This window comes from Pelodiscus sinensis, chromosome 5 (genome assembly GCF_049634645.1).
Source record: "Pelodiscus sinensis isolate JC-2024 chromosome 5, ASM4963464v1, whole genome shotgun sequence".
In the NCBI taxonomy this organism is placed as follows: Eukaryota; Metazoa; Chordata; order Testudines; family Trionychidae; genus Pelodiscus; species Pelodiscus sinensis.
This window is the reverse complement of record NC_134715.1, coordinates 37,410,452-37,433,148: the sequence shown is the minus strand read 5'-3', so window position 1 is coordinate 37,433,148 and position 22,697 is coordinate 37,410,452. Positions and strand designations below refer to the sequence as shown.

The 22,697-nt window shown below is 39.8% G+C and overlaps 1 protein-coding gene across 14 annotated transcripts in view; it reads right to left on the bottom strand.

Moving 5' to 3' along the window:
- Positions 1–22,697, bottom strand: part of BLTP1 (bridge-like lipid transfer protein family member 1) — a 224,149-nt gene that overhangs the window by 64,834 nt on the left and 136,618 nt on the right. For 13 of the 14 annotated variants that reach the window (XM_075929828.1, XM_075929829.1, XM_075929830.1 and 10 more), the window contains exons 47-53: positions 15,718–15,963; positions 15,069–15,162; positions 12,229–12,279; positions 7,686–7,892; positions 7,281–7,519; positions 4,847–5,091; positions 3,503–3,608 (exon numbers count right to left, since the gene is read on the bottom strand). In XM_075929828.1, the coding sequence (XP_075785943.1) occupies positions 3,503–3,608; positions 4,847–5,091; positions 7,281–7,519; positions 7,686–7,892; positions 12,229–12,279; positions 15,069–15,162; positions 15,718–15,963 (1,188 nt within the window). The remainder of the gene's footprint in view (positions 1–3,502; positions 3,609–4,846; positions 5,092–7,280; positions 7,520–7,685; positions 7,893–12,228; positions 12,280–15,068; positions 15,163–15,717; positions 15,964–22,697) is intronic. The other variant, XM_075929833.1, reaches the window with a different exon arrangement.

The window sequence follows — 22,697 nt, the reverse complement described above, 5'->3', positions numbered from 1 at the left end:
CTCAATCTTCTCTTTTCTAAACTAAACAAACCCAATTCCTTCAGCCTTCCCTCATAAGTCATGTTCTCTAGACCGTTAATCATTCTTGTTGCTCTTCTCTGGACCTTCTCCAATTTCTCTACATCTTTCTTGAAATGAGGTGCCCAGAACTGGACACAATACTCCAACTGAGGCCTAACCAGAGCAGAGTAGAGCGGAAGAATGACTTCTCGTGTCTTGCTCACAACACACCTGTTAATGCATCCCAGAATCATGTTTGCTTTCTTTGCAACAGCATCACACTGCTGACTCATATTCAGCTTGTGGTCCACTATGACCCCTAGATCCCTTTCTGCCGTACTTCCTAGACAGTCGTTTCCCATTCTGTATGTATGAAACTGATTCTTCCTTCCTAAGTGGAGCACTTTACATTTGTCTTTATTAAACTTCATCCTATTTACCTCAGACCATTTCTCCAATTTGTCCAGGTCATTTTGAATTATGACCCTATCCTCCAGATTAGTAGCAACCCCTCCCAGCTTGGTATCATCTGCAAACTTAATAAGCGTACTTTCTATACCAATATCTAAATCGTTGATGAAGATATTGAAGAGAGCCGGTCCCAAAACAGACCCCTGCGGAACCCCACTTGTTATACCTTTCCAGCAGGATTGTGAACCATTAATAACTACTCTCTGAGTACAGTTTTCCAGCCAGTTATGCACCCACCTTATAGTAGCCCCATCTAAGTTGTATTTACCTAGTTTATTGATAAGACTATCATGTGAAACCATACCAAACGCATTACTAAAGTCTAGGTATACCACATCCACTGCTTCTCCCTTATCCACAAGACTCGTTATCCTATTAAAGAAAGCTATCAGATTGGTTTGACATGATTTGTTCTTTACAAATCCATGCTGGCTGCTCCCTATCACCTTGCCACTTTCCAAGAGTTTACAGAGGATTTCCTTAATTACTTGCTCCATTATCTTCCCTGGCACAGAAGTTGAACTTACTGGTCTGTAGTTTCCCTGAGTTGTTCTTTTTTCCCTTTTTATAGATGGGCACTATATTTGCCCTTTTCTAGTCCTCTGGAATCTCTCCTGTCTCCCGTGATTTTCCAAAGATGACATCTAGAGGCCCAGATACCTCCTCTATCAGCTCCTTGAGTATTCTAGGACGCATTTCATCAGGCCCTGGTGACTTGCAGGCATCTAACTTTTCTAGGTGATTTTTAACTTGTTCTTTTTTTATTTTACCTTCTAAAACTACTCCCTTCCCACGAGCATTCACTATGTCAGGCGTTCCTACAGACTTCTCGGTGAAGACCGAAACAAAGAAGTCATTGAGCATCTCTGCCATTTCCAAGTTTCCTGTTACTGTTTCTCCCTCCTTACTGACCAGTGGGGCCTACCCTCACCTTGGTCTTCCTCTTGCTTCTAATGTATTTATAAAAAGTCTTCTTGTTTCCCTTTATTTCCATAGCTAGTTTGAGCTCATTCTGTGCCTTTGTCTTTCTAATCTTGCCCCTGCATTGCTGTGCTGTTTGCCTATATTCATCCTTTGTAATTTGTCCTACTTTCCATTTTTTATATGACTCCTTTTTTATTTTTAGATCATGCAAGATCTTGTAGTTAAGCCAATGTGGTCTTTTGCCATATTTTCTATCTTTCCGACACATCGGAATAGCTTGCTTTTGGGCCCTTAATGTCCCTTTGAAAAACTACCAACTCAGTTGTTTTTTCCCTCAGTCTCAATTCCCATGGGACCTTACCTATCAGTTCTCTAAGCTTACCAAAATCTGCTTTCCTGGAATCCATTGTCTGTATTTTTCTGTTCTCCCTTCTAATCTTCCTTAGAATTGTGAACTCTGTGATTTCATGATCACTTTCACCCAAGCTGCCTTCCACTTTCAAATTCTCAATCAGTTCCTCCCTATTCGTTAGGATCAAATCTAGAACAGCTACCCCCCGGTAACTTTTTAAAAGACTGGATTGATTATTATGAATGTTTTTATTTATTTTCAGAGGTTCTGAGATCTCTTGCACTACATCTTTGAGCTCTCTTGAGGTATTCAGCTTTTTCTAATAACATATGTGCTTGCTGTACACTAAACTCTAAATTTTCCTTAAAGTTTTCTAAAATAAAAAAACACACCCTACAAAATTAAAGTAGTATGTTGAAAACAGCTATTTGTAAATTTCAGCTAGTTTGAACTCTTCACTTACCTATTCTTTGTAAAATTATTTTCACAAGCATACAACCCCTCTACAAACCTGCTTATGGACCTTCTATTTCTTTTAGCCTCTTGATGTTTTTACTTTGGCTTTTTACCTTGCTTCTAGATTCTTTAAGAGATAACTTGTGTCATTTATTTAATTGTCCTTCCCTTTCTTTTCTCATGCAGTTCTATTTTTCTTTTTTCATCAATTCTTAATTTAGTCATGTTTTAAAGAAAATCTTGTGTGTCACTTTAATTTATACTCTTGTGTATTAGGCTTTTGGACTTGTTTTTATACAGATCACTTGTTTGCTCATTTTCCAATTATTAATTTAGTTATATCAGTTTAAGCAAACGTCTTATGAAAATGTTATGGTCTAATAGGATGTATTTTCCCATAACTTTTCTCTTCAGGAAATATTAATCTGATTCATATATAGTAATTCTCTTAGGTTTCTTCATTGTTGGTTTATGTCAGATCAATTCTCGTTATTCCTTTCAACCTTTGGAAAAATAAGCTTTCCTTCACTAAATGTAAACATTCCTGTGATAAACTATACTATTGAAATATGGTTACATTCACCCATTCTTATTTGCTTTTCATTTACCATGCAGTAGTTCTCAGCTGGTATACTGGAATAGCTCAAAGCCAATGGAGCAATGCCAGCTTAGGTTCTGTTTTAGAACACTTTTATTTGTTACCCAATAAGTATAATTGAATAAAAACTAAGTTTTATGTAATAAGAACAAATGTGGTGCTGAAATCAATTCGTCTGCACACTCTACCATAAATAACAATGCCAAATTTTACCATTTTACACTGATCAAGTCCAGACAGCTTTGCAAATAAGCTCCACTCTCTCTTTATAGTGAATGCCATTTTTCTTTTGCAAACTTTCACAAAGCTGCAAGCTGATCTGACTGGACAGAAAGCAATGTTGGAGACCGAGGCGAATATCGTTCAGTGGATTGTTTGGTAGAATTACTTTTGGAATTAATAGCTATCACCTTTGCACAGAGTTCTTATGTGACACAGATTCACCAATCAAGTCAAGGAAAATGTTAACAATATCACCAACAATGTTTTCCAAAGCAACAATTCTACTTAATCAAATTTCTTTAAACCTTGTGTTGCTGGCAATTGTTACAAATTCTGTGCTGCAGTGGAACATGCAGTGGTGGCATTCTTGGTGATATAAGAACCTGATGCATGGAACAGGCAGAGGCTGCAGATATGTTAGGTAGCACCAAAAGTCTTAAACGCTGTTTTTAATGAAATCTTCAGGTAGTTCATCTTACCTGACACCTTCTGTATGACTTCATTGACTTCCTTCATGAACACTTTTTGTACAAACACTAAATGATTTAGAAGGTCAGTTGTGAGATTATGTTCAAAGGAGCCAACCTGCCAGAAAATATTTTTATAATAAAAAAATAAATTATAGGTGCGATGGGTATGATAAATGTAACACTATTTTAAATACTAACTGTATTAGTATACAGCACAATGGTACATTGTTAAAAATGACTGATGTCACTGTTAAAAAACTGAAAGCAAATGGTCTGGTAGCACTTTATAGACTAACAAAACATCTAGATGGTATCGTGAGCTTTCGTGGGCACAGCCCACTTCTTCAGATGACTGGAAGAACTGAAGATGACCGGTCATCTGAAGACGTGCGCTGTGCCCACGAAAGCTCATGATATCATATACATGTTTTGTTAGTCTATAAAGTGCTACCAGACAATTTGCTTGCTGTTTTTTTTCTGTAACAGACTAACTCAGCTCCCTCTGAAGCTCCTGATGTCATTGTTGTTAGTTAACTTTTTTTTTTAATTGTAGCCACTGTATGTGGAACATTTTTCTCTAATATTGTTTTAAGTAAGTATGGCCCAATAAATGAGAGGGAAAGTGCATTCCATTTACTACTATCATGAAAGCATAGGCAGAATACCAGTATTGAATTATCAACAACAAAAATTCAGGTTTTTTTGACGCCCAAATGGTAAAGATAATTTTATCAGGTTTCCAGTTATTTTAACTACGGCATAGACAAGTCAAATGAATTATTTAGTGTCATATAGTAAATCTTTAACAGAACTGGGAGCAGAAGCCATGGGTCCAGACTCCCAAAGTCCTTTATTCTAAATGCTATAGATGAAAAACACCATTGATGTGTGCAATACCTGATAAACTTAGTTATTAACTCTGAATAACTCTTAAAATGTATAATATTTCTACATTGTGAATTTTCTAAGAATTATCTTGCTTTGTATTCTTTAACTTTATTAAAACAAGTATGCAATACATTTAAATTTAAATACTTCCAAATATTAGTCAAATTTTAAAAAGGAAAATAGAAACACAATACAGTTACTAATTAGAATCCCTTTTACACATTTAGAGTAAATTCAGATCAAGGCTCAATCTCTCCGCTGGCAAGCTATGTCTTGAAGCAGAAAGGAGTGAAGTAAAAAAAAGTGCAGAAACAGGCTAGATTTCATTGAGGAGCATACAAATCATCAGAAATCTCAAATTTGAGGGCAAATATCAACCAAGGAGTTCTACAGAGCACACCAAACACACACATACAAAATGCTGTTTGAAATTTAAATTAAGACATTTTTATCTTCAATGCCTACCTCAGCCACGCAACGTAAATAGTTTCCTTGTAGGTAGTAGCCCTGTTTAGTAGGTAACTCATCTATACTCCATATTTGATCTGAGTAGGTGTCATGTTCCTCCATTATATATTTGCCTGACATAGTGACAGGAGGAAGGTTAAGGCTTGCTGAAGGAGGAATGGTAGACATATCAGTAGCAGAAACTTTTGACGTGAACCGCAATCGGTGATTCGGAAGTTCAAATGTAAACCTTGTTTGAGCACCTGTAAAGAAAGAAAAAAGTGTGTATAGTGTGTGAATGGGCCCAGAAAGAACAACTATTTCAAATTTGAAAAAGGTAAGGACATCTGTGGACCAAAATGAAAGCTCAAACTGGAGTGAAAGTTGACAACACAGTGTAAGGACTATAAAAAATAATTCTGAACTTCTTGGGTTTCTAGCCTAAATAGATTTAAAAACCCCAGCCATTTGAAATTATGTAACTGCATAGTCAAACAATCCAACTCTGTATCTATACTGACAACCTGTACAAATAAACTGAAGACAACCTCATCTAATCATAATAGTTTCAGGGATCACAAAAACTCTATATATCACCATTCCTCAGTATTTGTTTTAAACTCTTGGTGCTGTGGAGTCCAAATGGCAGTACCTTATACTTGTAGTTATTTGGCTCCACTGTGAATCTCAAGTAATTCCAATGGACTAAATGTATGGCTGTGTGTCTTTGCTCAGGGTCCTGGGCTGCAGCCCATAAAGCCCCTGTGTTCTGAGCCAGGTGGTGGTGGGGAGGCAGCTCTATATGTTGCTGTTCCTTCCCCCTGGTTGGAGCTGCATGACCACAAGTGCCAGAAAGCTCTGCCCCCGCAGCTGCAATTGGCTGGGAATTACAATGGGAGCTGCGGGAAGAGGGAGTGGTGCCTGCAGGAAGAGGGAGTGGTGCCTGCGGGTGAGCACAGAGCAGCACCTGTTTCCCCCACCAAACAAGAGCTGCCCCAGGTATGCGCCCCTTGCACAATCCCCTACCCCAGCCCCAAACCCCGTCCACCACCCTAGTTCCTTCCTAGACCCCATACACCAATCCTGAGCCCCTCCTGCATACTAACTCCTGCCCAGTCCCCGCACCTCCACCCCAATCTCCTGCCCTGCGCTTACTCCTTCACTCCCAACCCCTTAGCCCCAGCCTGGAGCCCCCTCTGGCATCCCAAACACCTCATCCCCAGCCCCACCCCAGAACCTGAACCCACATTGTAGTGTCCTCATCCCCACCAACCATGAGCCCCCTCCCAACTCTGAATACATCAGCTACACCCCAGACCACAGAGCGTCCATGTGCAGAATGAATTTTGTTGTGTGCACCAACATGGAGGTGCTGTATCACACCATGGTGGTGCACATAATAAAATTAATTCCACACATGGACATAAACTATTAGAGGGAGCACTGTTTGGGATGCCGCCACTTTTTGCCTAAGAATTAGGCATCAACACAATTTGCTCTGGAAAAGAGATTGAATTTGTGGGCAAACCTGAGTCACTCCTATAAGACTAGGTGGTTCCTAGGCTTTGGGTGGTTCTAGGTTTCAAGCCATGATAGATAAAACAGACCATCAAAGGAGCTGTTATGACTGGGGATAGTGATGCTCAGGATATAACTACAGGGAAAAGACAGGTGCATTTATGTTCTTTCTGGTTTCACTGCTGCTGGGACAGGTTGCCCAAGAGATTATTCTGTTATGGAATTAACAAAGTTGCAACCACTTGGTCAAAAATTCCAGATCTTTGTATCTGTCCTCATTGGTCTTGTGCAATTATTCATTCTAACAAAATTTACTAGAAATAGCTCCCTATTTCAATACACCAAATAATCATATCTGTAGGATTGATTTTTACGACATTCGTGTTCTTTATTAATATAAATTCTCTGTTCATAAAAATTCATAGTAACAAGGACAAACAAAGAGCAAATGATTAAAAAAGTACTGTTACCAAAACTGAGGAGGAGTACGTAATGCCACATTTGATCTTTTCCAGTGCAATCAATGTTAAAAAGTGACCATGATCTGTTCACAGTTTTACGGAATAGTATTACCTCTACAGGCACCTACTTCCAATTATCCCTAGGGATGCTCAGCCACTACCCAGCCCCAGGCCCTGCCTTGATCCACCTAAGGCCCCACCTCTTCCTGCCCTCACTCCATCTCTTTGTGCCCAGTTCCACCCCATTTAATCCTTCCTCCCAGTGCCTTTTATACTCCACGGAACAGAGCACCCATGTGGGTGGAAGGCACTGGAAAGGAAGGGGAGGAATTGATCAGAGGGACTGCCAATGGACAGGAGTGCGGAAAGGAGGAAGGTGAGGTTGTCTACAGGTGGTGCTAGGCACCTGCTATTTTTTTTTTCTGTGAATGCTCCAGCCCCGAAGAAACCACAGAGTCAGCGCCTATGGTTACCTGTCATTCCATGACTTCTCATTCTTCCCATCTTGTATTCTGCTTTTAGAGATGGCAAGAGTGCTGCTCCAATAGCTATACCATCTATCATGGCACTGAATTTAAGAACTATGGGCTTCTTCTCTAAGCCTTCTGGCAGCTGTGGAAATTCATTGGTTTCAACTGGCGTCTGATTAACACTTGTTGGGGTCTTTTCTGAGGGCAATGGAGTTGCAACATCTTCTTTTGTAGGCTGTGGGCTATTTAGAAGAAGAGATACCAGAAACAACTATTAGATATTCCCAATGTATTTATTACACAGTATTGGCCTGATTCTCCCATGTTTACTCAAGGAGCAGCATTAGCCTCTAAGAGGATAGAAAGTAAGATGGGTCCATGCAGGATGGCAAATAAAGCAAAACTTACGCTGTTGATGGTTGCCTGATGAGATCTGAAATCTGTTTGGAAAGCTGGTGAGAACTGCGTACCATCATGCTGTGTAGAGTGGCAGGGTGTTGAGGAATATTGATGCTGATAGCTCCTACTTTCAACACTGCAGCATTATTTGTTTTCAATCCTCTCTGGGCACTATAAAGAGCCTGTGATTTGGCAATACTGCATTTCACTACAGTTCTAACAAACAACAAAATATTATTTATTTGCAGCCCTTTTTCAAAATATTTTTTTAAATATACACATTTATATAGCTTTTCAACAACAAATTAGCTGAATTATCAAGCACTAAGATGAATACACTTGTATTATTAATTTATAAACGATCTACATGCCTCAGTTTCTATTTATGCACACAAATGCAATACATGCTTTATAAACAACAATTATCCAGTGTATGCAGTATTTAACAAATTATAACACATGCATAGCAAAATGTCTGTTCAATTATTATAAGAAATAAGGTAATTTGTGATTACACACACTAGACTGCAAACACACACTACATACACAACGAACACAACCGTGACACTGTATCACCTATTTCATCCTCATTTTTTTTCAAGAATTTTAAACAATCCCTTGTTAGTGGCAGTTACTCAGACTTTATTTTAACAGTTATTAGACTACTGGACAGAGTTCTGTCTCAGTTTGTAGTTAATAGATGGAAAACAATTTGCTTTCTTGGTGTATCATTGTCATGATTAAGTGACCCTAATTTCATAAAAGTAAATTTCAAATTCTGCTGTTTGTAATTCTAAGTGTTTTTCTTCTTCAATTTTAATAACCATGATATAAATAACAAATAATAACTATTTCTCATATTAGTGATCAATTACTTGAGTTTTACTCAGACAAGATTTCAAGTACTACCGCATATACGATTCTGGTTTAACAAATATGACAGAAATAGAACTCGGAAGAGGCAATATATTAGCAACATAGTTTGCCAATTAGTATAGAATGTAATTTTTAACTTTCAGCTCAGTTATTTTGAGTTATTCTCAGGGTAATAGCTATAACACTATTAATATTTTAAAGATAAAGAGGAAAATGTGATATAATTTTTGGGAAACCTGATATCATAGTATTCATGTAGATTATCTTCACAGGGGTAATGTTCAAGAAATTTAAAGTTATTTCCAAGTGTAATTCTTCAATACTATGCCAGAGACCTAACTTGTTCAAAGAATCCAGGAGGTGGTAGTACAAAAAAGGCAGCGTTTTCTCTGCTTATAACATGAGAAGACTGTATCACTAGTTCAAATGGCCTTCCAAACATCTATTCTGACTCTAGGTTACCAGATTCAGAATACGCATTACTAGGAGTTGAAAGAAGTTCTTGTTCAGGATTTCATGGCTAGAAGACAGGCAGCAGCTTTAAGGGTCCCCAGATAGTCCTGGATTATAATTCAAGGATAGAGAGGGCTATTCAATTTTATAATAAAGTGCTTTCACAGAAATGTGGAAGACATGCTTCCCAAGAGGAAAAGTCCTAATTTGCCCCTTCATGTTTTTAGAATAGTATTAGACAAATATGCTTTCCTTCAAAATTGGATATGCATGTTTTCTTCTAGCTTTTAAAAAACACTAAAAAAACCAACAGAGTGGCATTCTTTGTATTGGCCATGTGTTTATATTAGCGCTTCCTTCTATCTCACTCCAAACAGAAATTAACAGGGTGCAGAATTATGTTCTATACCTATGTCTTTCCCTCAACTACAACAATCTAGCACCGAAAGGCAACTAACTGTGAGTCAGCCCAGAATATATTCCTTTCATTAAAGGTTCAAATAGTTGACTCAACTAGCTGTTCAATCATAATCAGTGAAACTCTCAGCATGAAGGAACATTTAATCAGTTTCCCCAATCTGTGCCAAGAAGTCCACATAATCATCCACTACACAATTTGTTGGAAAAAGAAGTGTCAGACAGTAAAATCTTCACTGTTAGATTCTGTGATTAAAAAAAAAAAAAATCCCATTTAAAATCAACATTTGAATGCACACCCTTGTCCTGGTACTAGAACATGAACAGTATTTCTAATACAATTTAAGGAAAAGCATTAAGCCAATGTACCAGAAAGGCAGGGGGAGGGGGAAGATCACAAAAACAAATACAGATCCAATGTAATTTAACTGAATTCTAGAAACCCACTCTTCATTGGTTCCAGGCTCGAAGCTCAAAACTCACCAATGTAGATCTCCTTTATATCTAACAACTAGGTTAACTATGCTTCTTGGGCAAGTACTTAACATATCTTAAGATAAGCTTCCTACTCTAGGATGCTGTCAGGATGGAAAGCAGGAGTTCAGGAGACTTAAGCACCATCCTGTTCATTCTTAGCATGTATTATACATCTAACAAAAATGCATATATCACTAGAGCTAGATTAATATTATTCAAATATTACTGAACAAACGCTGTAGCTGTTCACCAAACAATTCATTCAAGTAGTAGTTTTGCAGTATTGGATCAGTTCTATAGATTGTCATTCTAAATGGGAGTTTGGAAAGTGATTTGACGAATAGGAACTCATAGCTCTATGGAAGAATCTGTGGCAGTAGGTTGAAGTGGAAAAACTGCTGTGAGGTTCCATTCTGCAGTAACTCCAGAACCACTTACGGGGAACTGGGTGGGAGGAGAAGAAAGAGGGAAAAGATGGGAAGGTTCACCCCAGCAAACAGGCTATAGCACTAGCCCCCAAGACCCACAGAACTTGGCGGAGATTAGAAAGGAGAAATCAGAAGGCGGCCAGATGCTATCTATATAAAAACTATGTGCCATACCTGTATCCCACACCATTATTCCCACCCCTACTACTCACAGATTTCTGCATTTGCCCCAGAATCCCCACAAAGGTATGAGAGGTTGAACATTGATAAGAAGGAACTCTCCACTGTGATACAAAATGGCCAGAGAGCAGCAGGAGAATGATTGGTGGGAGTCCCAGAATGATCAGACCCTTATTCTGAGGCAAGCTTACTACAGGTTAACTAAGACACCTGAAGCCAATTAAGGCCCTGCCAGAGACCTAATAAAAGCCCCTGCTTCAGTCAAGCCAGAGACAGGAAGGAAAGCGAATTGCAATTTGGAGGAGTACTACTGTTGATCAGAGTATCAGCGGAAGGGTACCCTGCTCAAGCAGAGCAAAGGGACTCTCCAGGCACAAAGGACCTAGAGAAACTCTGCCTAACGGGAGAGAAGGCAAGAAGCCTAAGAAGCTGAAGGGGCAGAGCAGGAGCTAGCATGAGGAAAAGAATCACAACTTCAACCCCTTAACTACTGTCCATAGGGCCCCTGGGTTGGGACCCAGAGTAGAGGGTGAGTCCAGGTCCCTTCCTCACTTCCCTTCCTTTCCCCAGTAGGGCAACAGTGGAACCATCAACACGCAAGAATAGGGGCAAGATGCAGCACCATGACCCATCACATGAAGGGAAAGTGCAGAACCTAGCATAATACAAATTTGCCACACTAGGAATGCTAATGGGTAACTAGTTAACAAGTTACCCCATAAACAGGGCTGGGAAGTTGGCAGCCCTGCTAGGGACTAGAAGCAGCTGGGCTGAAGAAGCACTTGCTCATAGCGGAGGGGAGAAAGAGGAGGCGGCCCACTCCAGCCCCCCTTTAATGAGTTTTCTGGTTAAACTTAATATTTAACTGGTTAATTAAACAAACAGGATTTTACATCCCTATGACAAACCACCAGGTAGGTATTTTTGGAAAATACAATTTCTGGCCATATATGCATTTCTGCCCTGAGTTTTGCAGAGTTAACAAGGGCAGGGACTTACAGGTTTGACCACTATCCTATTTCCCATCCCCAATCTTTTTTTCTTGGTGTGAATTCCCAGAGTTGTGGAAAACTTCCTTTGGGTCTGAGGGTAGGGAAAATGCAGAAAGCAAACATGAAGCCCACAGGCAGAGGGTCCCTGTATACGTGGAAAATAGGCAGTGGATTTGGAACTGCTGTAAATTTTAAACAGAACAGTATCTTTTGAAGGTAACTAATGTGTGTATTTATAGTTACGAATGTTATTTAATTATATATTGCAACATTAAAGTAAGTAAAGACAGAGAGCCCACAGTGAAGTCAAAAGGAGTTAAATGATTGCAGTCATAAGAGCAGGCCCACAGTGGGATAAGAACAGTTTAAATTAACCTGCTCTCTGACCTGGAACAGCACTATTTCATATAATTAAAACAAATAGTAGCTGCATAAAGAACAGCCAAAGAATTAGGCTTTAACAGTTATTAAAACCAGTCTACTTCTTCAGCAACTATAGCACAGTGCATACAATTGGGCAAAAGGGTAACCTGTTAAATGAACACTTATCGATACATTTTCATAATATATCATTAGTGGACCATATTACCTAATTTAAATTCTATTGTTTGTTAAACTAAAATGTTATGAAGCAGCAACTGGCTATGCTCAAACACAGAAAAAATGCAGCCTTTAACTACACAACACAATGTTATTTGCAAGTCCATCAAACATAATAGTATGACATACAGAAACTCTTGTTTGGCTGTGCTTGTAGGAGATGTAGGAAAATCCTCCAGTCTATAGATGAAGATTGAAGAGAAAGCAAGAAAAACAAAAAGCAAATAAAGAATAAACATTCATGCAAAATTAGTTAAATATTCGTAACCCACAATATGACAAATTATCTAAAAATATATTAAAATGTAACAAGTTGACACTATGGTTTTTAGAAAATTTAGCAATTTTTCTTGGTTTATTGCATCTCTCTTTTTATGCAAGCAAGATCAGAAACACTGTATTGAACAGAAACATTAATTTCAGCCATTATCTCAAGTATTACATGGCTGACAATTCAAAGTTTTTATTCATCACGCTTGTTAAATATATTTAGCTATAGACAGTATCAACAGTACAGATTTTTTAGTACAGAAAACTGTATCACAGTATTTAGTTAGAATTTATATAGTGTAGAGAATCAGACAAGAATTATTTTTAAAAATATGATACAAGTGACTTTTCACATACGATAGCTTCCTTAGCCATCATTATTTCAACGTCAAAGTAGCATACTGAGGGTTACACTAACTAACATTGAAAAACTGTGTGAAAGTGATCTTATATTATGAAAATTTTTTATTTTATTTGAAGTGCTCTGCAATTCAAACATAAAGAGTTTCAAATGGTGAGGCAGTTAGGAAAAATAAGCATGCATTTTCAACCTGAGTGCATGAACACAGCAAAAGAGAAAACTATGTGGACATTGAGCAAGTCATATTAGGTGTTCATGCGTAAAAGGTGATATTTTAAAATTCTGACAGTTGCAGAGGGGTAAAGCACAGACCTTATAGAAGTAAAGTAACTTAAAGGACCATGCAACATGAGAGGTCAAAGAGTTCATCCTTTATGAAGCAAGAAAGATCTCATATGGGAAGAATCTGCTTTAAAAGATTAAATACTCTGATTTAAGAACTTCTGTGGACTATTCAGGGACATCTTCAAACTTTAAAAAAATAATTATTAAAAACTTTATAGAAATAACTACAGATACACAATGTCACTGAGTCAAACTTCATACACAAAGCAGAAAAAAAAATTGCTCGAGAAAGCCATGATTTTCTGGGAAAAAAAATCTTTACTCAATGGATTTATTTCCTAGCATTTCTCACAATCCAACCATTCATTTCTGTAGGCACTGATCCCGCAAACTCTTCTGCACGTACCCTTTGCTAATGGGAATAAAACTACTCAAGTCCACAAGAACTGTTTTGAAAAAGTTTATTTCGAAAGATAGCATCCACACTGCAAAACTGGATCGAAAAAGTGATCTGCTTTTTCGAAAGAGAGCGTCCAGACTGCATGGACGCTCTCTCAAAAGAAAGCCCTGATTGCTATTCACAGAATGGCCACCAGGGCACCTACACTTTTTTTCAATTGCCTCTTCTTTCAAAAAATGTCCCTGTCCTGTGTCCACACACGCCTTTTTTCGAAAGAGTCTTTTGAAAAAGGTGTTCTCTCTCATAGTTTGAGGTCTACCAATGTTGAAAAAACCCCTGCATTCTTTAATTTCAAAAGAACGCGATTGCAGTGTGGACGCAGGTGAAGTTTTTTTTTGAAAAAAGGGCAGTTTAAAAAAAAATGTAATCTAGACAAACCCATAGGCTGTGTCTAGACTGGCAAGTTTTTCCACAAAAGTAGCCACTTTTGTGGAAAAACTTGCCAGCTGTCTACACTGGCCGCTTTGAATTTGCGCAAGAACACTGACGATCTAATGTAAGATTGTCAGTGTTCTTCCGCAAATACAATGACTCTCCCGTTCAGGAAAAAGCCCTCTTGCGCAAATGCTTTTGTGCAAGAGGGCCAGTGTAGACAGCTGAGAACCGTTTTGCGCAAAAAAGTCTCGATGGCGAAAATGGCGATCGGGGATTCTTGTGCAAAACTGTGTCTAGATTGGCACGGATGCTTTCCCACAAAAAGTGCTTTTGCGGAAAATCATGCCTGTCTAGACGTAGCCAGTGTGTTTAACTGATTGGGGCCATAGTTATAGATACACGTATGTTCAACATAGCCCAAATACTGCGCACATGTGTAGTCTCAATCTTCCATGGAATTATTTTTGTAATGCAAGCAAGATTTACTCCAAATACAAATGTTTTCACTGTATATTGTCTGGACAAGAAAATGTCCCACTCATTATAAGGGTGTGTCTAGACTACAGAGTTTTGTCGACAAAAGTGGACTTTTGTCGACAAAACTATACCTGCGTCTACACTACCGCTGAATTCTGTCGACATAACGTCGACAGAACTCAGCAGTTTTGTCGACGCTGGTAAACCTCATTTTACGAGGCATAACACCTTTTGTCGACAGAGTTCTGTCGACAGAAGGTGTTATTGCATCTAGGGTTGTGTCTAGACTACAGGGTTTTGTCGACAAAGCAGCTTGCTTTGTCAACAGAACTGGCTGTAGTCTAGACGCTCTTTGTCGACAGAAGCTTTGTCGACAGTATCTGTCGACAAAACTTCTGTCGACAAAAGCCTGTAGTCTAGACGTACCCTAAGTGTGGTCATGACACAAAAAATTGTGCTGCCGCTTAAAGAACTTTCTCTGACTCATTTCTGTGTGTATGTGAGAGAGAAATAAATATTAGTTTTAGGAGACAGACTTGAGACCCATTCCTACAATGAGTTCTACATGATTGTCAACCAGGTCCTATTGACTTCAAGGGGGCTGTGCATGGACCTAGATCTCATATCATGGCCCTGGGCTCATAGTAAGTCCCATATATTTCCCTATACATACAGCTGATATTCCATTTCTATAGAAATTTGTTTTTGTTCTTTTTTAATTGCTTTTGCTTTCAAACTCACTGGATATTTGGTGTAATTCCTTCCAGTAGAACAATGTTAACACCACCTATATGAGCAGTGGCACATGTCTCAGTCATCTTTTGGTGCAGTACATCTTTAGGAGGAAAGAGATAATACTTTTAAATTACCAGAATACAATAAAATAGTTCCAAATATATCAATTACTTCCCAAAATATAATACAGGTTAATATAAATATCATAGTGTTTGATGTTTCATCATAGTATTTAATAATTTCACATTTAAACATTAGCTGGTAGAGAGAAGTTTCAAAAATGTAAGCTGTACTTTCATTTTCTAAAATTATCTTAATTGTATTTCAGTTTACTAATGTTTTAAATGAATTTACCTAAAATATTGCTTATATAACATTTAGGTATTTTTATACCCATAGTTAAATCAATCTGCTATTATCTAGCTGGAAGTTGATTACTATTAGTATGGCTCGACAAACTGTGGCAAAATCCACTCGCCAGCCCCGCACCACGAATGCGCCAGACCTGCACTGTGCATGCGCGCGCCACCAGTGAACAGGGCGACCAGCTGAAATCTACTCACCACGGGTGAGTCGATACAGAGATTTGTAGAGCCCTGACTATTAGTGAGTCTAAACAAAGCTAAAAGGTAGTGTACAGAAAATTTTCCCCCACCTTTCATTTTTTCTTTTAATGTGAAACTTCCATGGATCCTCTTTAGCTCTGATTCCATTGTTAGTCCACCAATATCTGCTTCGAGGTGTGTGCGATTCACCATGCCTATTCCAAAGACTATAAGAGTCACATGCTGAGGTTCAGAAGTAACCAGACTGCGCTTCCTCTGTGTCTTGCTCAAGCTGCTATTGTCCTGTTCGTTCTCAAATACAACTCTACATGCAGGTTCAGTAGGGCTCCGAACACCTACACAAATATATACCAATTATTTAGTAAGAACATGAGTACATATTATCTATTGTGAAGCCTACGTAAATTTACATTTAAACTAGGAATCATTTCCTGAATATGAAGGGGATGTTCTGGCTAACCTAGGGCTGGGAAAGATGTGGCCCGTGGGGCTGGATCAGGCCCACTGTAGCCAGACAGGAACCCCCCTTGTAACATCCATTTTTGCTTGCCTGGATATGCAGGCTCAGTGACCGTGAATGGCTGTAAACAGAGATATGCCAATTGCTGACGAAGAGGCTGCCGAGGAGTGCCCTTGACTAAAACCCATATTGATACGAACACACAGCCGTCCGCAGGGGGAGGAATCTCTCGCCCAGTAAAAAAATGTCTAGTACTCACAATTTAGTTATCTCTCTTGCAAGTGTAAATTAAGTTGAAACTTGCTTGTAAGAACTGGTGCCACAAAACGGACCAGTACAATTTGGCATCTTAGATAAGAAAAAAGATACAGGCCCCTATGGGTATAAAGATGGGTCCAGCAGCACATTTACTCTGAGTGTCAATTTACCATCTATCTGCTGGTCGGGTTAGGTGTTTGATCTCCCGAGGTTCCACGGGGACGCCCACCTCGTATTCGTCTTTCCTAGGAATTGAGAGACTGGCCCTGGCTTGACCCGCTGGAGTCGAGAGGCACAGAAGGGGGTAAAAATTGTACCTTGATGTGGTCCTTTGTCTTAAGTGTACACATAGACTTAAAGCTCTTTAAAGATTAAGCTGTCACTTGGTACCATTATTTCTATTTTCTATCTTTATTTTCTTTGTAACCATAAGATCTGTATTTGCTAGCAGTTAAGAAAGAGAGCAATGGCCATTGTAACCATATGCTTTTATAAGTCTTTTTAATAAACCAACAGAACACCACTGGCCATCACCTACAGTCCCCAGCTAAAACCTCTCCAACGCATCATTAGTGATCTTCAACCCATCCTGGACAATGATCCCTCGCTTTCACAGGCCTTGGGAGGTAGGCCGGTCCTTGCCCACAGACAACCCGCCAACCTGAAGCATATTCTCACCAGCAACTACACACCGCACCATAATAACTCTAACTCAGGAACCAATCCTTGCAACAAACCTCGGTGCCAACTCTGCCCACATATATACACCAGCAACACCATCACAGGACCTAACCAGATCAGCCATACTGTCACTGGTACATTCTCCTGCACATCCACCAACGTAATATATGCCATCATGTGCCAACAATGCCCCACTGCTATATACATCGGCCAAACAGGACAGTCCCTACGTAAAAGAATCAATGGACACAAATCTGATATTAGGAATGGCAACATACAAAAACCTGTAGGGGAACACTTCAATCTTCCTGGACACACAATTGCAGATCTAAAAGTAGCCATCCTGCAGCAAAAAAACTTCAGGACCAGACTCCAAAGAGAAACTGCTGAGCTACAGTTCATCTTTAAGTTTGACACAATCAACTCTGGATTAAACAAAGACTGTGAATGGCTTGCTAACTACAAAAGCAGCTTCTGCTCTCTTGGAATTCACACCTCCAGATCAGCTGCTAGAAGTGGGCCTCATCCTCCTTGATTGGATCCACCTGGTCATCTCCAGCCTGATCCTGGCCTGCATATTTATTCCTGCCTCTGGAAATTTCCACTACATGCATCTGACGAAGTGGGTCTTTGCCCACGAAAGCTTATGCTCCTACACTTCAGTTAGTCTATAAGGTGCCACAGGACTCCTCGTCGCTTTTAATAAACCTGTAACTGTTTAAGTTTTAACCTGACTCCTTCAGTTGCTGTAACAGAACCAAGCACAATTTAAAAGAACTTCAGCCGGTCATAAGGGACAGGTATAGGAGGAACTTGGGCGTTTGGATTGTGCCACTCCCAGGTGACAGATCCGTTGGGGCATCTCTCAGTCTTCCCTAGACTGCCCGCTGCGCAGGGATCCTGTATCCTAGCAGCTGAAATCTGAGATGTAATAAGCTCTTCCTATAAACTTGGGGCGTCTGTCAGCCTGTTGGCTGCCCTCTGCGACGGGACCCCGGTCCTAGCAGTTAAGTCACGGACGTTAAACCTTTTTCTCAGTAACACACACACACCCTGCCTTGACCGTCGGCTGACACCCACTTAATACTTTGATGTGGCCCATGTACTGCAACTGGTTGTTTCTATTTATATATCTTGCCACTCGTACCTCTGAGTTTCCAGGCTGTAGCTCAGGCAGAAGAATCCTATTTAAATGGCTCACAGCTCACGGTTGTGGTGCTAACCTGGCAGAGGCCAGAGCCGCAAGCCTTTTAAATAGTTGCATCAATGCCGGGCGGCTACCAGGCAACACAGCAGCAATGGGGACTGGAACCCTTTGCTGTGTTTCAAAGGCAAAGCCTCCAGCCTCAGACAACTCCAGGGGCAGACTAGTTCCCAGCTCTGTCCCTTCTTCACCAGGCCCCACCCCTTCCAGGGGTGGAGCTGGCCTGTAACCACATAGTAAAATTCATTACGTGGCCTCCCTCTACAAAAATTATTGCCCACCTCTGGGCTAACCATTGGCATCTCACATCAGTCCAATAACATTGTCACAACAGAGCAAAAAGCAATATGATGATGGGGGCTGGACTCGATGACCTCCTGAGGTCTCTTCCAGCCCTAGGATTCTATGATTCTAATGATAAAACAACAAGAAATATAACTACAGAGGATTTCATTACTATACTGCTAATAATTGCTGATCCCTTTAACTAAAACTATTTGTGAAATGTTATAGTCTAGAATGATGATTTAATACACTGGCATGCTTATGTGGCCACTTATCTGCTTTTATAATGAGCAGCAGCCATTGTGTCCAGGGCTGGCCCGACTATATAGGTCAACTATTTGGTCATGTAGAGCACCAGGCTTTAAAGCAGGGGTGGAGAACCTGAAACCGGGGGCCGAATGCAGCCCCCAGTTTGTATGGATCTGGCTCTCGAGATGCTAGGCTCTCCCCCAACATTGGGGAGACCACGCTGACATTTCAGCCCCTCTGCTGCCAAACCACAGGGTTGGAGCATACAAAATCTACTAGCCTGGGCCACCCAAGGCTCTGGTGTGCGAGGGGAATGAGGAGAGTATCTTTCTGCTTCTCCATCAGAGGCCCCGTCAGTGAGAGTTTGGGGGCGGGGTTGGTTTGCTTTTTTTTGTTTGTTTTTTTCTCACTTGTGTGCAGCCTCTGACTGATTTTCCTTTGGGTCAGCAGCCCTTTACCTCAAAAAAAGGTTCCCTGACCCTGCTTTAAAAGATGCCAAATTAGACAGAAGTGAATTTTTTTCTTTATTTAAAAATATATTTATGTTATCTCTTAGAAATGAAAGTATCAAATATTGTACTTGTAAAAGAGTGCATCACTGCCATGTCAGAAGTTGTGTTAAATTATTTATTTCATGGCTGTGTATGTAAGTACAACTAAAATGGGTCATGACATCACTTCAAAAGAGTGCTCCCTGAGTTCACTGCCTGGGCAGGGTCTGGTGGTTCAGTCACTCTCAGTAGCCCAGTGTTGGCTAGTTGTAAGTTGAGACATTGTTCCTCACCACTTAGTGAAGATTGGTCAGTGATCTACAATAGCTGTTCTTCCATATTACAAGTCGTGATTCTGAAAATGCTGTGCCAATGAAGAATTTGTATTGTGTTGGACTTAAAAAATTTGGTAAGAAATTTTAATAAGGCTATAAAAGGAGAATCACAAGTACTTGTAAGATTAAGATTATGAATTTATTGTGGACTGTTACTCTTAAGACACAGGTAGAACCTCTCTAGTCCAGAACCCTTGGGACACGACTAGTTCAGAATGAGAGAATTTTCTGGACCCTCGGAGGTCAATATTGTCTAGCAGCATTACCAACATTTCTGCTGCTTATGGGGATGTTAGAAGACATTTAGGGGTATAGTAGAACTAAATAACAGCACAGAACACTGAGAGCCGGGACTGATGGCTGTAAAACTTTATGGGACCGCAAGAAACTTGGCCACACCCATAAAAAGTGGACATCCTGCTATCTAAAATCATTCTGGACCATGGAAATTTCTGGACGAGAGCATTCTACATTAGAGGGGTTCAACCTGTAATAATAAAGCCCTAGTTTTCAAACATCTGACTGCTAATGTCAACAAATACCATTTAACATAAACATTCCTTTCCATTCTAACTACAATAATGTTTGATTATAATACAAACTCATCCATCTGTTTAATTTGTAAAATAGTTTTAAGTCAATGTTGAAATGATGAAATAAATTAAAATTGCCCGATTTATGTCCCCATGATTTACAACTTCACAATGTTAAAATTTTACAATATTAACTACTGGGCAGATTAGCCTATATAGTATAAATGTGTTAGGGTTAATGAAACATAGAAAAAATACAATATATATTTTTTTCATTTTTACATTGTTCATTTCAAATGATAAGTAAATAAAGGTAAAATTTCATTCTCATTTTCTTTCTATTGAATGTGTGTGTGGGGGGGGAGGAATGCCAAAGTTATAGTTTGCTTAGGGTGCCAAAAACTTGTGGATCAGCCCTGATTGTGCCTACTTATTAGGCATTTTACTCCACTTACAAAGTGGGATGTGAGATTTTAGAGGGAGAAACCCTTTTTTTAAAAAAAAGGAGAAATTTGCCTACTTGAAATATTTCATCTTTAATTAGAGTTCCTTAATAATTCTAGTCAATTTCATGGACAGAAAGTTCTGATAATTTAGTTTTTGGTGGATAAGTTGATAAGTTTCCTTTTAAGCACTTTAAACAATGTAATAATGGAATTTACATGTAATGAAGATGGAGTATAATGGATTTTTATCCTTTGTCAATTAATTGAATTTCTCTTACTTCCTCCATATCCAATAAAAGCACTCATATCAACATCATGCTTTTATCTTTTACATTTTAAAACATTTTTTTGACAAAATAGAATATAGTCTCAGCTAGATTCTGAAGTGCTGAAGACATTTCTGATGTTATATAATTCAATAACAAACGTTCATTAACCAAATGATATTTAGACATAAGCCCAATACTGAATTCTTAATTCACTTTGCTGTATTCAGTGTTTAAATACACTGTAGGATGCACCCAACTTCTTAAAAAACCCACAACTCTGGGAGAAATCCTTACCCCAATGACGTCAACAGCAGTTCAATATCAATAAAGTGAGTATTTCATCCTCTTTATTTACATTTAGATCTGAAATTTTGCTCTGTGAAGTGACCGGAGTCTTGTCTATATAGGGTATCTATAAGTACTGATGGGGTGTACTAGTTTGCAACAGTGTGTCACACACTAACTGGCCTTTGTGATCTCTGCCGGTGTACACTAAAAGTTCCATAGTACATTAACCTAGCCCTTTTTTAAATAATGTACGTTTAAAACATATGAGGATATGAAATGGGACTCATACCAAGCTATAAATAAAAATGACTCCTTATCAATTCTGTTCCTTTTATATACAGTAAAACTCCGATGGTCCGGCATCTGACGGTCCAGCACTCCTGATGGTCCGGCACCATCAGGAACCCGGAAGTGCTCTGGGCAGCCGGACCATTGGAGCTGCTCTGCCCCCAGCTTCCCCGATTCAGCCGCTGATAAAACTGACCAGCGGCTGAATCCGGGAAGCCGGAGGCAGAGCAGCTGGGGCGCTGCCCAGTAGGTCCCCTAGTGCTGCCCCTCGGGGCTGCGGGACCAACCGGGCAGCACCGCAGGTGTCCCCGATTCAGCTGCTGCTAAAACTGACCAGTGGCTGACTCCAGGAAGCCTGAGGCAGAGCTGCTCTGCCCTGAGCTTCCTGGAATCAGCCGCTGATCAGTTTCATCAGCAGCTGACTTGGGGACACCTGGAGTAGAGCAGCTGGGGTGCTGCCGGGTTGGTCTCACCACGCCAAGGGTCGGCGCTACCGGACCAACCAGGCAGCACTCCAGCTGCTCTGCCCCAGGCATCTCCGATCAGTTTCGGCAGCGGCTGAATCAGGGACGCCTGGGGCAGAGCTGGACTATCGGAAGGGGGGGCTATGAGGAGTCTGGGGTGGCATCCCCCACCCCCACCCCAGACCCTTCATAGCCCCCCCCTTCCGATAGTCTGGCATATCTGATAATCCGGCACCCCCTAGGTCCCAAAGGTGCCGGATTATTGGAAGTTTACTGTAGTCAGAGTAATATCTACTCAATTCAGTAAAAAAGCACTTGCATTCACCTCTCAAAGCTAAAACTTCTACAGAAAAACTACCCTGCTCTCATTTGATCAACAGAATTGTTAACTAAATTTTAACTACAGAGACAAATTCTGCCCTCAGTTATACCTGTGCAACCCAAACAAAGAGAATAATGCTGCACAAATCTACCAGAGAGCAAAACTTGAAAACAATTGAACCGTACAATTTCCTAAACAGCAGAATTTGGTATCAAACTTGGTACAGAATGAAACTAGCTTGACTTTCAGATATCACATGGAGTTTGTAGAGTTGGCAAAAGTTTACTTGCAAACATGAATCATTTTGTTTCGACATCAGATGCCAACCTGAAACCTAATAATTCCATGTTAACAATCATTTATCTAAGCAAAACTACACAAATATTGATAACTTTTAGTAAACTGTTTAGGAATGAATCTTCACATTTGTAAAATCTATAAGAATCCAGTACTACAGGAAATAAACAGTGTAAATTACATTATTTTCAACACGAAA